Below are 15893 nucleotides of genomic sequence, written 5' to 3'. Positions count from 1 at the left end.
AAATATATATTGGTAAATTTACTGTGTTGCATTTATATATTTTACATTCAGAAAAATTTAATTTTGAAATTCTGATACAAAATGTGTTTTTATTGTGATATTTCCATATAAATTGTAATGTGATACTGCCATAATTGTATAGTAATTTACAATTGTATGAGTTAATGTTGAAACTGTAACAAAAGTAATTGATGAATGTAAAAAAAAAAAGATTCATAAAGTTTTTACAACTTTATTTTTGACTGCTTGGACACTATTTATCTGTAAGTACATGTACAGTATGGATAATTGGTGTAAACGTTATATTATATTTGCAGGAAATGTGTTTTGGAATGTATTCGTTATTTCTGTCGATAACGTGTTTGCCAGGACACGCTCCAAGCAGCTAGCATTTAGTAGCTAGCTCTTAGTGGCTTATCGGTATTGAATGTGAGAGAATGCTTCTGTTTTACATAGCTACATTTGCAGTAAGCTGTGTTTTCATGTTCCTTTGATGGCATGTCATATTGTGTGTGTGTGTGTGTGTGTGTGTGTGTGTGTGTGTGTACTAATGTATGCTTCCATTCTTGTGTTGTATTTTCAGTTTCACAAAAGAAAAAAAAACCTTCAGTAAACATCATAAAAAAGTCAGATTGTGATTATTATAGATCTTGAGTGTTAGCTAACATACCTGTCTAGCTCTGCAAAGAAGTTCACCGCAAGGGAAGAATAGTTTTTCATTCTAAATACATTTAATCACTGAAATAAACGACTTTGTATAGATTTTTATTTGAGGATCGCCCACCCCTATAGCTTACGGCAGCTCAGTCAACTCAACATTGCCGAGGGTGGAGAGCGAATCGAGCAAAACCGGCAGCTAATTATCTTTTTCAATGACAAAATGCAGATAACTTCGCGTCCGTTGGATTATAAAGGACACCTGCGAAATATGAACTTTGCTCAGTGCCCAGTTCTCGAGATACTCGTTGGAAACTAAACCCATTCTAATTCATATACTACACAGAGATTCCTGGGATAGAGAGATATATAAATGATATTTAAATGAATGTCTGTGATTTAACTGTCATTTGTGTAATAGTCAGAGGCTTGTTTGTGAATAGGAGTTGATCATGGTCTACTAGGGTTGCCAACTTTCTCAACCCCAAATGAGGGACACTTTCTTCAGCTGTTGGTGCGCACCAACAGCTGAAAAACAATAACGGAAATCGCAAGCTTTCATTAGCCATAGCATGATAAACCCAGTGGCGGCTGGGAAGCCCCCGCAGACCCCGCAAGGCGGGGGGCCCCCACGCCCTAAGGGCCCCGCCCTGCATATCAAAAAACAGACTAGGCCTATATAAAAAAATATATATTTAAAAAAAACAAGGAAAACACTTGAGGGCGCTCATTTAGAGCCCCAAGTTTCAACTGCCAGGTAAAGGAATTCCGTAATGTAGGCAACGTAACAGACCTAAATAGGCTAAATAGTCTCAAAATCCCTGAATCTGGCAACAATGGCTTTTGCGTATCTTACGTGCCTTTTGGGCCATTACGCCTATTGAACGCGCACATTTAAAAAATGCTAATCATTAGGCTACGTTCTGCTAGATGACGGTAGAGACATGAGTAAAAGAAAATATGCACGCGGTGCTCAAAAGCGCAGCAATAAACTGTTGTCTGAATAAGCTCGAGCAAAACACCCGAAGATTACACACTTATTTAGACCAGCCAGAGAGGAATATTATCAACATCTCCAGACGAAACACTACCGCAGCCGCAGGTAGCTAGCAGCAGCACGTCTTCACCAGCAACCAACAATAAATATACTTGCTTAGCCTACTTATTGGCAAGAATAAATGTTTTCCTTTCCTCCATTGATTGTGTGTTATTTCGACGATGCTATCCTTGGTGCTGAACTATCAGAAGGCTAGTGCTGTCTTTGGTTTTGAACAATGACAAATGTGTGGCGGCCTGCGGAAACTCTTCACATCGTGAACATTTGGGTCTTTCTGGGTATTATACATATTTGGAAACTACAAACTATCCTGAATACAAATATGTTTAAATCACTCAGATATCTTTATCACAACTGAAGTTACATAATTTTAAAGTTGACCTGTGTCAATAAAGTGATAACCGAGAAAATTGCATTCCACTCCACTTTCATTCTAATTCTGTGGCGAATATGGAAAGTAAATCCTTTTGTTCGTAATCACGTTGTGAATGTAAATGTCAGTTTAAGTATAGGCTACATTAATAACTTCTCAGCAAGTTATTTTTAAGTTTAACAGCCTGACTTCATTGATCAGTTGTTTGGGGCTGCTGCAGCACTCAAAAGAGCAAGCAAACTGAGCATTTGATTTGAAATGGCTTGGAAATCTTGCTAGCTGACATGTCCAAAAAACGTTGAAATGAACAGTTTTTCAGAAGCTATACTTTTTGTACATTACAATGAAGTTTAGGGTGTTAACTATAGAAAACATCAAAAATCAAAATTTTGACAGAAAACAATTTTCGATCTTTTATGGCTTATAGCCAGCAATGACCGCGCGGCCGCGACATCCGACGGGATTCCGCAGAATGCCACACAAATAGGCTGCTATTGTGCTTTTGTTATTTTTTTAACTTTTTTATTTCTCTCACATTGGTGAATATAGGCTATATTTAAAGGTAGACAGCAATGTATAAGATAGGATGGAGATACACAACCTTGAATCAATTTTTTGATTTAGGGGAGGGGCCTCGAGCTCCAACTTTGCGGGGGGGCCTCTGCAAAGTCCCGGCCGCCACTGGATAAACCTATCATTTCAGTGTAATTTTGGCAAACCACTAATATCTACTCGCGTGGATGTATTGTTCAAAGTAATAGTTGTTCTCTCCTCTGTTAAACCACACCTCACGACCCTCAGAAGAAGTGCTACTTGTCTATCATCAAGTTTCTCATCTATGCTCACTGCAGTCAGTGTAGGGTACTATTTGTGTTAGAACCACTCAGGTAAAAAAGAATGTCACTTGACATAATACGTTTTTAGGGCATTGCCTCAACATCATCATAGTTTCACTGACTAACAGTTGGTCCCAAAACCAAAATATGTATGCTTTTACCGCAATCCTTCTAAAAACAGCACAACAGTCCTCAAATTAAAAACCTTTCTATAAAAACATTACTGTTGGTGAACAAAAGGGCTAATGGTAGACAAGTAGGAAAACAAAGAGGGAGGGGTTACACATTCCTCATGATCAAAGTGCAGAAATTTATCCTTTGACTTTTGAAAGAAGTCTTAATCCTGGCCTGTCTGCCAAGCACTTGGGAGAGTACAGAAAGTGGGCACAACCATCGGAGTGGAATTTTAAGACTAATTATACTGTGTGTGTTATTGGTAAGAAGTAAGCAACAAGGAAACAATTCCTTCAGTGCACAAACTGGTAGTATTTTACATACTGAAGGAAAAGGTACTGAATCAGCATTAGCCAGATACACTGTATACCAGTGTCCCCACAAGGACTGTGAAGCAGTGAAAATTTAGTGTTTATTAGTACACCGTAAACCACATCTGTGAAAAACACCGAGATCACAGTAACGTACAACAAAAAACAAGATTTAAAGATTTTATCATCGTTTTATTATAAAATATAGTAGTCTGATCCTGTTAAAACACACACTAAACAAGTCAGTATGTACATAATCCATGTTATCTGATCAATCATATGAAAGGGAACAGGGACTGATGTAACAAACCAAGAAGCCACACTGTCAGTTATGTAGCTACTATTGCTTTGCTGAACACCAATATACCAAAGGGCATTGCATTCAACAAAGGTATCAAGAACAGATATATACAACAGGTTAAATAGGGCAAAAAATACATACTTTTAGTATATGAGAAGAATTTAATGTTCCCCATGATGATAAAAAAAAAAAAGCATTAGCTCTCAATATCTCAAATAAGGTTTTTGAAATTAGGTTACAGGAAATATTCATGTAATGTACTGTAGATGTCACAAAGAGGTAGATTCCAAGTACATTTTGGAAAGGATAAAATATATTATTGGATTTCTGCCACTAATAAAGATGGACTTCCTGGGGAAATACATAATCTTCAAAGACAAATCATGTAGAAACAAGACAGTTTCACTTTCTACATTCAATTTGACTGATTTGAACACATGAATCCATATAAAATCTGTTAAGTAGATACACAACCTTGTATCTTCATAACTAAGTAAGACTGTCCTTGTCTACGAACGATAAATAACAGATGGAACTGAGAGGATTTATAAATGGAGGAAAATTCACAAGTCATGAGCTAAAAACAAACAAACATGAAGGCCCTGGATACTTTATAAGGTAATTTTTCTCTCCAGCACAGCATAGGTACATCCAACCGTTCAATGTTTTCTACACGGTTAAAATTGCACTTCAACTGACCTGCCAGAGATTTGGATGTCATCAAATGGAAAAAGAGCAAGAATCTGAAAATACATGAAGATTTTGGAAGTTAGACATAAGCAACATCTTTTGTACGGTGGCTAAAATATGTAAATTATATAATGGAATAACCAAAACAGAGTTAATTGTATTTTTGACCAACTAAGCAATAGTTATTCTTCAATTCATACACAATGTCATTAATAATATAGGAAACTCACATCATCATTGCCATCTGCTAGATCCAGGGCTGTCTCATCCTCCATGTTCCTCAGCATCTTGTCAGCCCCAGAGCGACACAGGAGGATGGCTATGGTTGTGTCCTGCCTACCCACTGCCAGGTGAAGGGGTGTGCAGCCATTAAACATGGCCGAATCCACATTAGCTGCCTTGGTCAACAGTAGGGTCACAGCAGTAATGTCATGGAGCTCCACAGCCAAATGAAGAGCAGTCTTTCCACTTGTACCTTCCTGGAGAAAGTCAAGAGTTATAGGCAAATAATAATAAAAAATAGCAATATTTTATAAAAAGTTCACTAAAAAGTACACAAAGGTTTAACAGTTCTTGTAGTTCAACAATTAAACCTAGTAAAAGGAGTGGCGTTGTGTAAGGTCAGTCTGCTGGATAGTTCACTTTTCTATATCCATCAATGAGTCAGACATGTTGCCTGGGCTCAGCTCCACGTCACACTACAGGGCTCAGCTCCACATCACACGACAGGGCTCAGCTCCACGTCACACTACAGGGCTCAGCTCCACATCACACGACAGGGCTCAGCTCCACGTCACACTACAGGGCTCAGCTCCACATCACACTACGGGGCTCAGCTCCACCTCACACTACAGGACTCTTTCCCCCTCCCCCAGCCCCAAATCTGAATCTGTCATAAACCACTGAGTGCCGGGCATATTACTATTGGAGCACAGGTGCAGCAAATAGATCCAATCAAATTCATTCATTGGGTGTGCTTTGCCTTCGGCAAGGGCACAACCTTTGTTCTCTATCATATATATTTATTATTATTGATTATTTTCCCACCCCTAAATCTTCGTCAATATGTGGCCTACATAGGCAACCTAGGTGTCAAAAGTTTCGTCTTGGTAGCGATTGAGTTGCTTGTATTTTTATTTACGTTCCGTTGCATGGTTTAGGCTCAAGTGAAGTTTCTGTGGCGAAAAGTGAAGCTAGCGGTGGCTAATTTGCTAGCCACATTCACTGACGTTACTAACGTCACTAACGTCACGAAAACACGCGTGACTACCTCAGAGCCATAGAAAAAGAGAGTTGCGACACTTCCATAGACTCCCATTGTTATCGAGGAATGCGGAAGTAAAGCGTGTCACATGCGACCTGTAGTTCCAAACATTGCATTTTCCACCGTTCAACCCCATTCATTTTCAGTGTCTCCGAAGCAAGTTAGCTGGTAAATTGATGAAAATCCTTCATTTTTTCATATTTTTACCACCACATATCAATTGTTATTAGTAGTATTTCATATGGCTAACTTTAGATAAAGTTTATCGTAAGATTATAGCTTGTTTGATTCGAAACGCAGTTAGAGCTAGACTGTAGGTCTAGCTAGTATCTAACATAAACAACACTTTTACTGAAGCTAGCTAGAGAGCACGTGTATCATAGCCAGAAGTCATTTGGCTTATAGTCTAGTTCTAATTATTGGTGTTCGTTGGCATACAAAGTAAGTCTTCTATATATAGCTCTTATTAGCCTAGTTAGTAGAGCAACAATGAATTGCAAATTAAGTGGTCAGAAGCAAGTTAGCTGGTAAATTCACGAATATCCTGCATTTTTTCATATTTCGACCACCACATATCAATTGTTATTAGTAGTATTTTATATAGCCAGCTTTAGTTAAAGTTTATCGTAAGCTTGTTAGATTCTAAATGCAGTTGGAGCTAGACTGTAGGTCTACGTAAGCAACACTTTTACTCTAGCTAGCTGTACATGTATCATAGCCAGAAGATCACCGGATCACTACAAACAAAAGGAGTGAAAGAACACAGGACATATTGTACAATAAAATGTTTTATTGAATGCAGTTGGTTGCCTTGTTTATTCTGTTCTATTTACCAAACTCCTTTCTTGTCTTAAATTGAGCAGTTGCTGGTGATAATGGTTAGATTCAACTTGCATCAAGTACTACAAATATAGGTGTTGTTAATGTGGTAGGCTAAATTGTAAGTGGGCTGATGAATAAAAAAACGTTTAACAAGACCCATTTACTTCAACCGTGTAAGGTTAAACGTTAAGTGGAACAATATAACGCTAGTCCTCATTAGGCTACTGTTTGGTATGTACAGTATGGTACAGTACAGTTTGTACAGTACAGCTAGCATAGCCATTTCTAGCTCTGCTTCACAATATTGCGTTATGTATAAGTTCATGTAATACATACATGTTAATAAAGTATCAGACATACATGATACAACACACCAGTAACCAATTGACATTATGTGTTAATATACCGAAAATGTCCGTGAATCGAGATGGTGCTGCTGTCTGTCCCGCCGAAAACCATTCAAACAGGTTGACAGCAGTGGGGGTTTTGTTTAACTACAGGGAGCTACCGGAACCACGTGACAAAAAAGCTCTAGCTTTTTTCCTGTGTTTCACTGCCAGTGAGTGTTCACAATGTTGTATTTCACTCCATTCTACACCAAACACGTCAGGGAGGACTGCCTTTTGTAGATACGAGTCTGCTGAAGATAGCCAGAATATCGGAATATTGGATTTCTTTAACCGAGCCTGTTTCATTCATCATTTGCCTGAGAAAGCGACTTCCGTTGGCCAGCTTCATTGAAAACCATTCAAACCGGTTGACAGCAGTGGGTTCTTTTGGAACTACAGCGAGCTACATGAACCACATGATCACGTGTCGGCGAGATCAAAGCGTGTCGCAACTCTCTTTTTCTATGGCTCTGGACTACCTGTAGCAGAACATTCGTTTGCATCTGTTAACTTGGGGGATAGCTAGGCTAACTACAGCTTTACTGCAAGGCAGCTGCAGAAACGCCACAAGCAAAGAGGCCAGGGTGATAACTATTTACTCATTTTACTTTGTGATGTGAAATGTAATGTACAATATTAGCTGATATTATTAAGGAAGTAGGCCCACATCTACTTTCGGAAACGGTAGTCTACTATTTCACTGAAGCATTAGCATGACATTAGCCTCTGTTGCCCGGGCAACACATACTACAGTGGTCTATGATGCATCTGTTTTCAATCGTTAAAATAAACATTCCTCACAAATACATTTTCGTTGTAGGATTTATTATGACATTACATTACAAGTAAACGATTCGTTGGTGAAATTATCATTACCTGTGGTTTCAAACCAGTGTTGCTCACTGCAACGCTGTAGCCTACGCGAGACACACTACAAAAACATCTACACAGCTGTTTAGGAAGTCAAACGGCGACAGAACATGTTCGGCACTCCCCTTACTTAAATCAAAAGTCTTTCAATAGGTGAAACTATCTGACTACTAACCTGAACTTCATTGCCACAGCCTAAACTTTGTCAATCTGTTCATGAAAATAGTTAATTTCAGCCTAAACCGTACAACGCAATCGCAATTCAACCAACGCAATCGCTACCAAGACGAACACAGCATTAGTCTAGTACTGTACTGTAGTAGTAGAATTTACCGTGGCAGCTTCTCCACACAGGGCTATATCGCATTTTGCGTTGTTACTGACAATGATCGCTACCAGTGAGCTTTTTATGAATGAGCGATTTTCCACTAAATAAATGTCAAGCTTATTTACGTTTTTGGGGGCATATTTTCAGTTAGCAGATGGTAGCGTTACTGTTTGAATAGCGATTCCATCTTCTACTGCCGGTAACGTCATAGAATAATCTTCAAAGGGGGTTCTTTATTAATGAATGAATGCAATATGAGTAAGCTAAATGCCTGAAAATATCACGATAACGGAAAAACTTAAAAGGACGTTGAAGTCATAGAGATTAGGTCAATTTTTACACCGGTCTGCCAAATTTATTCGTTTTGATTCAACAATGAGGCTGCCTCTTGGAGGGGAAATGAGAAGACATCTATTTCATTCTACACTTCACTCGTATTTTCAGTTGTAAATAAGCAGAAAAAATGCTTTTAAATCTATAATCTTTATAAATAATAAGTATGCATTTTTATATAAAATATACAGAAATATCAGTTGTAAAAATGACATTCAAAAACGGACCCCTGTGCAACAGACGCAAGCAAGCACACCCTACAATTTCCCCAGAAATTGTACCCTCTCTAGTTGTATTTGTATAGCTCTTTTTACAAGCAATGTCACAGAGGGCTTCACATGCGCCCATAGAACTGCCCATCAACCAACCTACACCTTCAAGAAAGAAAGATGGGATGAAAGACAAGAAGTTGGAAGTGTACTCTGACCCTATTATGACAGTAATATGATTGAACATGTTCATTTTGGGGGGTTTTAGCACAAACCTGAACATTGAGGTCAGCCCCTTTTTTCATGAGGAGTTTTATCAGACGATGGTGTTGGTTCAGGGTGGCCAAGTGGAGACAGGTGAGACCTGAAACAAGAGGAGTATTTTAGAACAGGCATCCTCTATTAAGTAAACAATGCAATTATAGAAAAATAATAAATGTTTATCATTTAGTAGTGACACACACAGTGACATTGGTGATATTGGGTGGGCGGGCTAAAAACGTGTAGGCTATTATACATTAATCAATAGTTCACACTGCAGAAAAAGCATAATTACATGCGAGATAGCAAGTTACAACAACAACTTAACAGAAAAGAACTTTAGCTAGCGCTACACTGGCCGTTAGTCAGTCCTTTCTTTCAAACCAACTTACACAAAACGTACCATTTTTTAAACATTTTGTCGTTTGTCCATTTGTGTAATTTTAATTTTTGGATGGTGTCCCAAGTCGCTTTACTTCAAAATGTTCTTACAAAAAAATGGATGAGAAAGTAAAAAATCCACCTAATTAAAAATGTTGCTAAGACCAGCCATTTCAACAATCACATTCCCCACTATCACACACAGTAGCCACTAGCAACTAACTGTACTGTCTATAGGTCTGCTGTCATTGGTCAAAAAGTCAACGGCATGTGTGGGCTGAATTAATTAAGTCTGAATTGGCAATAAATCAAGAGGGCGTGCCAGACTAGCCTGGCTCTGCCCTCCTATGTACTTCCGCTCAATTTTGATTTAGCTTCTGTACTAGGTCTGGGCATGAGGTACGTAAGTCAGATGTCTCCGGTTAATTTTCTACCTGTCCAATCAGCGAACAGAGGGAGTGGCTGAGAACGATGACGTTGTGCACTAGTTTGTGTTGTAGTTCCGTAATGTCGGCGGAGAAAGATGCGAGTGAAGCCATTCTGTCCGTTTTGGCAACGCTGTCGAATCACCAGAAGTTAAAGCCGGAGCAAGAACAATCTTTGATCCCCACGGGGTTCGTTTGATTTTCCAGCTAGCTCCGTTAGTCGTGAAGGAGTTGGCTAAGGTGAACGCTAGCGATTGGTTATGGCAGATCCAGAGTGGCTCTGGGCGATCCAATAGTTTTAAACTTCAACAGAGTACCCGCCTTCAAGGAAGTTAACACTTGTCAATGGAATGAGCCCAGAGTCTGGTTAGGACCAGGCTAGTGCCAGACACCTGTCACTCACAAGTCCCCACTCTTGTATAGTAGCACCCCATGCGGTCATTGGTCAAAAGTCAGTGGCCTGTGGGCTGGATTAATTTAGCAGCAAATTAAGGGGGCTGCCTCAAAACCTGTCACACATGATGATGAATGGTTGCTGATGCGTTTGGGCTGGAAAAACTAAGCCCATTTAGATCTTTTTTGTTTTTCGTGTGACTATTTGGCGTTACTGCTCTTTTTCACCAACATTTGAAACAATCTGTACGTTTTTTTAACAATAATTTTCTCAACTTTATTGTAAAAGATATGTAGGGATGGCTTAAGGCCGATTTATACTTCTCCGTTTTTACGGAGACGGACACAGGGAACGCCCTCTCTCCGACGAGGAACTCCCTCTCCGTGCCCTCTCTGAGCCCCTCGGAGAGCTCTACGTGCACCTCCGGATTTTCCTGACTATCTGTCTGTCCGTCCGTCATTTTACGGATACCCCTTGGCTGTGATTGGTCCGTGTTAAGAACCGCTTGCGTCAGGGGCGGGGTTGCCGTGACCAACAAGACGGAACAGAATCCTTTGACCGCCATTGCTGTAAGTTTTTACAATTCATATTTCAGCGAAACAGTACATGTAAATCAGCATCTGAATTAAAATGTGACGAGAAATGGGCAGTGTAGTTGCTGAAAATGTGCTTATTTTATTGATGAAACGGCTAATTTGTAAATTTGCTCCGACTTTTCGATAACCAAGCTAGCATCGCAGTGCAGCGCCACCTACTCTTCTGGTAATGAAGTGTTTTCAGCACCCACAGCCTTCGGAGTACTATAAATTCAACCAATCCGTCCGACTCCGTCCGTCCGTAACGCAGTCGGAGAAGTATAATTCGGCCTTTAGCCCATTTATACCAGCCGCCCCTGGACACACGCATGAAGCGGCGACATCAGGAACATACACGTACACAAACGCGTGTATGCAGAAGTGTCCAATGCCACTTCTACTGAGTAATTGTTGAAAGAACACGCTATGTGAGCCTTTAATGTCCTCTACCAAAGCTAAACCCCAGAGCCAGCAATTACTATATTTGCAGTGTGTCCTACACACTGCCTTGTGTAGGACACACGGCAGTACAACCAAACATGCAGACAGGCACATCCTTGCATAGACTGCAACACATAAACAGGAAGTAGCACTAAATCGAGACAACATCACTGGCTCATACAGCCTCCCGAAATCACAACAGCAGCTGATATCGTTCAGCTCACCTCTCCAGTTTTGGGTCTCCAGCACAGGGGCCAGCTTGCTGTTGGAGATGTTCCTGGTCAACTCAGCTGCACAGTCGACGAGGCCCTGCTGGCAGGCTACTTGGAGCGGGGTGTTCCCATCCTGGTCCTGCGCTTCCAGACTCGCCCCTTTCTTCACAAGGCTCTGCACCAGTAAGGGCAGGCTCAGGTAGGTGGCCAGGTGTAACGGAGTCTGGTGGTCAGGTAAACACACACACACACACACAGGGTTAATAACATGGAGTGTTAAGATTTTGAAGTGATTTGTAGTCATATGCCATCAAGGTAATCCCATCTGCCCACCATAAATTTGTGCAATGAAACATTCTGCATGTACGGGGGTGGCACAGGAAAGAGGAGGGATTAGTACATTGACAGTATGCCCACTACTTCATACTAGACCACTGATACAGTACCTGACATTCAAAAGGACTGAGTGATAGTCCTTGATGGTTACTTTTAGGGTAAAAAAAACACTGTGGGGCATTAAATAAAAAATAAATGATGCATTGTTTAACTTTCTCAATGTGTAACTGCACAGTGACTCTTCTAGGGGAAACTAATGACTAATCTAACCAAAAGAGCCAACATATTTGCGTGGCTTTTGGTAAACTGCAGACAACAGGGCTCACAGTGACTCACAGCGCAAAATGCTGACAGATAGTTTGTCCTGCTAAAACTGAGTTTGTCATAAAAAGCTGACAGCAAGCCTTTGCCTGCCATACCCCCCTGGAACAGGTTATTGCTCTTCAGTTTGATTCTTCTGATACGTGTCGCCTATCCAGTCTCACTTCTTCGTTGACAACGTCTTTTTTTCCACTTAGTGAGAAGACACTCCCTAATATTTCTCCAAATTGTGTCCTTTATGAAGAAGGTAGAGGAGGAGTTTACTTTACTTAAAAAGGGATGGGTATAGCTCAGTTGTTGAGTATTCAAATGCAGATTAAGAGGCTGCAGGAACATTTTGAAAGTGTCCATAATGAATACGTCATTATTATAAAGTCCCTTATGCAATAGCATAGGATCCTCCCCCTGAGACGGTATGTACTGAAGAATAGGGAAACTTTACAGGCAGCAAAACCAACAGTACTTGCACCACACATATGAGGAAGTAAGAGGGTTTACATAAACTTTAAAGCAACCCAACTCATTTAGACTGAGAGCATGAAAAATAGTGATTTTTTTCCATCTACCTGGTACAAGTTGTTTTGAATGTCCAAGACTTCTTTTGGAAAAATGTGAATCAAATGGCATGCAAAGTCTTCATCCTCATGAATGACAGCTAAGTGCAGGATTCTGAAAGAAAAAACACATCAATTTATACTTTATATTCATCTATAAGATCAGAGATTAAGAAAAGTTAAGACACATAAGATCTGTATCATACAATGGAAAAATGTGAACTTGTATTTCTTAGAAGTATAGGTGTACCTCCGAATGTTGTGTGGCATACAATGCAGTGATTCAGATGTTGTGCAACAAAGGAACTTCTACAAAGAGCTTATGTCAGGATGTTTGACTCCTTAAAATTATTGCAAAAATCATCTACCAAGAAAATAAATGGTTAGTCATGTCAAAGCTAAACTATCTTGTTTATATTACATTATATTAAAACACAATTTCCTTGTTTCTTTAAAAACTGTTTGTTCAAAGTAATGTATTACAGACTATATAACCTCACCTTCACAAAAATCCCAACTGACTAATTTTTCAAATATCAATGTGAAGAATGACAAAATACTTGCCCTATAACCTTAAAAGGGAAGTCATAGCAGACAGGACAAAAAGCAGGAAATGGAAAACAGTCACAGGGCTTTATTTAGCCTACACCAAGACTTTCAAAAACGTACTATTGAAGTCTAACATAAGTCGCAGTGGGTATTGTACCTGGCCCGGCAAAAAAACTCTCTCACATTTGAACGAAAACAGATGTCCAACCTTTGATTTTTTTTTTACGAACAACCACAAAAACTATAAAACACAAAAAGTCATGAAGAGCAAAGTTAGTGTCAAGAGAAGGTGAAGAGTCGATATTTGTCTGGGCCTCTTCCCTTTATTATAACTTCACCATGAACAGACAGGTGCATTTAAGACACCAGGAAGACTTCATCACGTAACCTGAATGTTCAGTTCCTTTTACATGTAGCTATGAGTCCTATAACTGAACTTCTAATAATTTGTTCAAATGAAAACACAGACGGAATACAAGGCGCTCTTGGAAAAGTCTCTGATGATGATGTTCACATCAGAGGGACTTACTGGATTGAGTAATAAAATATTAATAAAAATCCCATGGGGGAAATCAAATGGGTGCACCATACTTTCTCACAGTGAAAAGGCATTGATGTGGTGTACTGTCAGTCCTTCTGTTTAATGAGCAGACAGTGGGTGAGAGAATCCTTGTGGCATAGACCCAAGACTGGATTTAAGCAGGTCTACAGACCAAAAGTGGTGAAACTATTAATGGTTAGGTTGCAAAGACTGTCAACTATGAGTATTTCCCCTTCTGTCAACAAACATGCACTAAATGAGAACTGCAGGGAGGATGTGAAGAAGGATTGTACTATTGTACATCTTCTTAACTATACGAGAAAAACTGGATTGTTGTTTTGTCTTGTGGTTTTGTATTGTGTTTTGTGTACTATTTTGTGCTTGGAAAAAGAGTCCTAAAGCAAAGTGTGAACTTCTAGGACAAGCTAGCAACATAGAGAAGTATCTGCGAGCATGTGCCCTTGTTTCTTTTGGGGAATTCCATGCATCTATTTTACTTCTGCTTTCCGACTCAGGAGTTCTTCCAGGTCCGTGACAGCTCACACAAACCCCCCATGCTTCATTCCACACTGAAACTCCCTGATCTCATGTCTAATAAGGAATACATTTAAAAAGGAATGGCCGAAACAGGCCATTACTAAACCTAAACCCTTCCATTTCAGAGAGCAGGTGGACTTTGTAGTTACATGATCAACTTCTAAAAAAATACAAATAAAATAACTACACCTTGTTATTGTGGCTGACAGACCATAAATCACTTCACACAATGTCAAGTAAGACATCATCTGCATGTTGACAGTGGAAGGTCTAATTACCATAATGTTCTCATAACCTGATTACATACATTAAGGGAGAACAGTACCACTTTCAGCCAGCCATGAATGCCACCCATATTGTTTTTCAGGTCTAGGCTTGCATGAATTTGTAAAAAAATAAAAAAGTTCTAAGAGGTGGTTGGGACCTTGTCAATATTTAAAGATATAATAGCTAGATTTTATATTTAGAAAATGTCCTAATTATAGTAGCCATATTAGAATGACATTCATGCAGTGATTAAGACTGCTAAAAACGAATATTGTGTGGTGTGAGCATATTGTGAAAATGTGGTGCTTTGATGAGTAGTACCTCCCAATTGCAGATTTTACTATTAAGTTAAGTTACAGCACGCATGAACACAAAGAGTCCTTGCACTATTTGGGTTCACACAACAAAATGGCAGTGGTGTAACAAGCTACAAATAGGACGTTTCTGACCTTCAGGTATTTTAACAACATTGTGTGTAAGGTTTTATATTATGTAGTCGTGTAGACTTAATGAACTTGAACGGAGATAAGAAATTATCTATAAATTAAAAACATACGTGTCTCCGTCTTCAGTGATAGTAGTGAGCAGGTTTTCCTCTTGCACGCTTTCATGTTCCTGAGGGTTTGTGCAGAAGCTTAAGGCTTCTACTATCTCTGATAAACTGTCGACGGACGAGTCATAATCAGAGTCCAGACGCTCCTCGGTGTTGATACGTTTGTCTTTGACTTCACTGCATTCAGAGGCCGAATTTCGTACCGTGTTCATTGACTGATCATCTTTAGTTGACGAAATAGATTTGAATGATTCAATTCCTGAATCCGTTCGTGTATCTTCGTGCAAGTCCTCTTTAAGCTTTACATAATCACCGCTAGCCATCGTGTGCCACTCTTTTGTTGGCTTGGTCAGATTTTTGTTATGCCTTCCCTCTGCTAGGAGATGAAGTGTCTTCAAAGAGAAAGGTAATGGCACCTGAAGAAATTACTGTTCCTTTGTGAGACCAACATGAGCTGTTGCCTTTCATGCCACCGAATGCTTGTCCTTTCCCGCAATCCAAGTAGAAGTCTACTGGACACTTGAGAGAGTTAGAAACTTTACGATATCACATTAATTGAAAAGTCGACAAAACACATAATTAGTCATTTCAACCCCATAAAAAGAAAACAACACAGGCCTTAATATAGCTGGAGCTTTTAGTATCTAATAACCACTTGGTATAGTGCATGTGAATAATGAAAGGCGATAAGGGAAGCGCTGCTGTTTTTGTCAAGAGCGGGGGAATCCCCGGGGCGTGGCGTGCGCAACCAGCATCGTACAACTATCGTGTCATTGTGCACATTTCTATTGAGTTCTGTACTTTTAAACGTAAATCAGATTTCACGTTAAGGCCATTGAGTCTGGACTGCAGTATGTAAAAAATTCAACGCAAGGATATTCAGAAAGTAAAAGTATTGAACATTTAAATAGGCTATCAATTACTGAACTCTG

At 39.6% G+C, this 15893-nt stretch overlaps 1 protein-coding gene across 1 annotated transcript; it reads right to left on the bottom strand.

The window, feature by feature from the left end:
• Positions 1-3567: 3567 nt before the first annotated feature.
• Positions 3568-15613, bottom strand: nfkbie (nuclear factor of kappa light polypeptide gene enhancer in B-cells inhibitor, epsilon). The gene is made up of 6 exons (XM_067242168.1): positions 14965-15613; positions 12527-12629; positions 11316-11526; positions 8890-8978; positions 4630-4878; positions 3568-4452 (listed from the first exon to the last, which is right to left on the bottom strand). Exons 1-6 carry the CDS (start codon positions 15282-15284, stop codon positions 4387-4389), a joined length of 1038 nt encoding a protein of 345 aa, XP_067098269.1. The 5' UTR covers positions 15285-15613; the 3' UTR covers positions 3568-4386.
• Between the last annotated feature and the right edge of the window lie 280 nt (positions 15614-15893).

This window comes from Osmerus mordax, chromosome 8 (assembly GCF_038355195.1).
Source record: "Osmerus mordax isolate fOsmMor3 chromosome 8, fOsmMor3.pri, whole genome shotgun sequence".
Classification (NCBI taxonomy): Eukaryota; Metazoa; Chordata; class Actinopteri; order Osmeriformes; family Osmeridae; genus Osmerus; species Osmerus mordax.
This window is presented reverse-complemented; position numbering and strand designations above follow the sequence as displayed.

Bases quoted from the DNA above. Each gene is read 5' to 3' on its own strand.
- nfkbie (XM_067242168.1), bottom strand. From the start codon at position 15,284: ATGGCTAGCGGTGATTATGTAAAGCTTAAAGAGGACTTGCACGAAGAT. The intron at 4,879-8,889 runs GTTTGTGCTAAA...GACTTTCTCCAG, and splicing joins GGGCTGACCTCAATGTTCAG to GAAGGTACAAGTGGAAAGAC. The intron at 4,453-4,629 runs GTGAGTTTCCTA...ATGTATTTTCAG, and splicing joins TAGCAGATGGCAATGATGAT to ATTCTTGCTCTTTTTCCATT.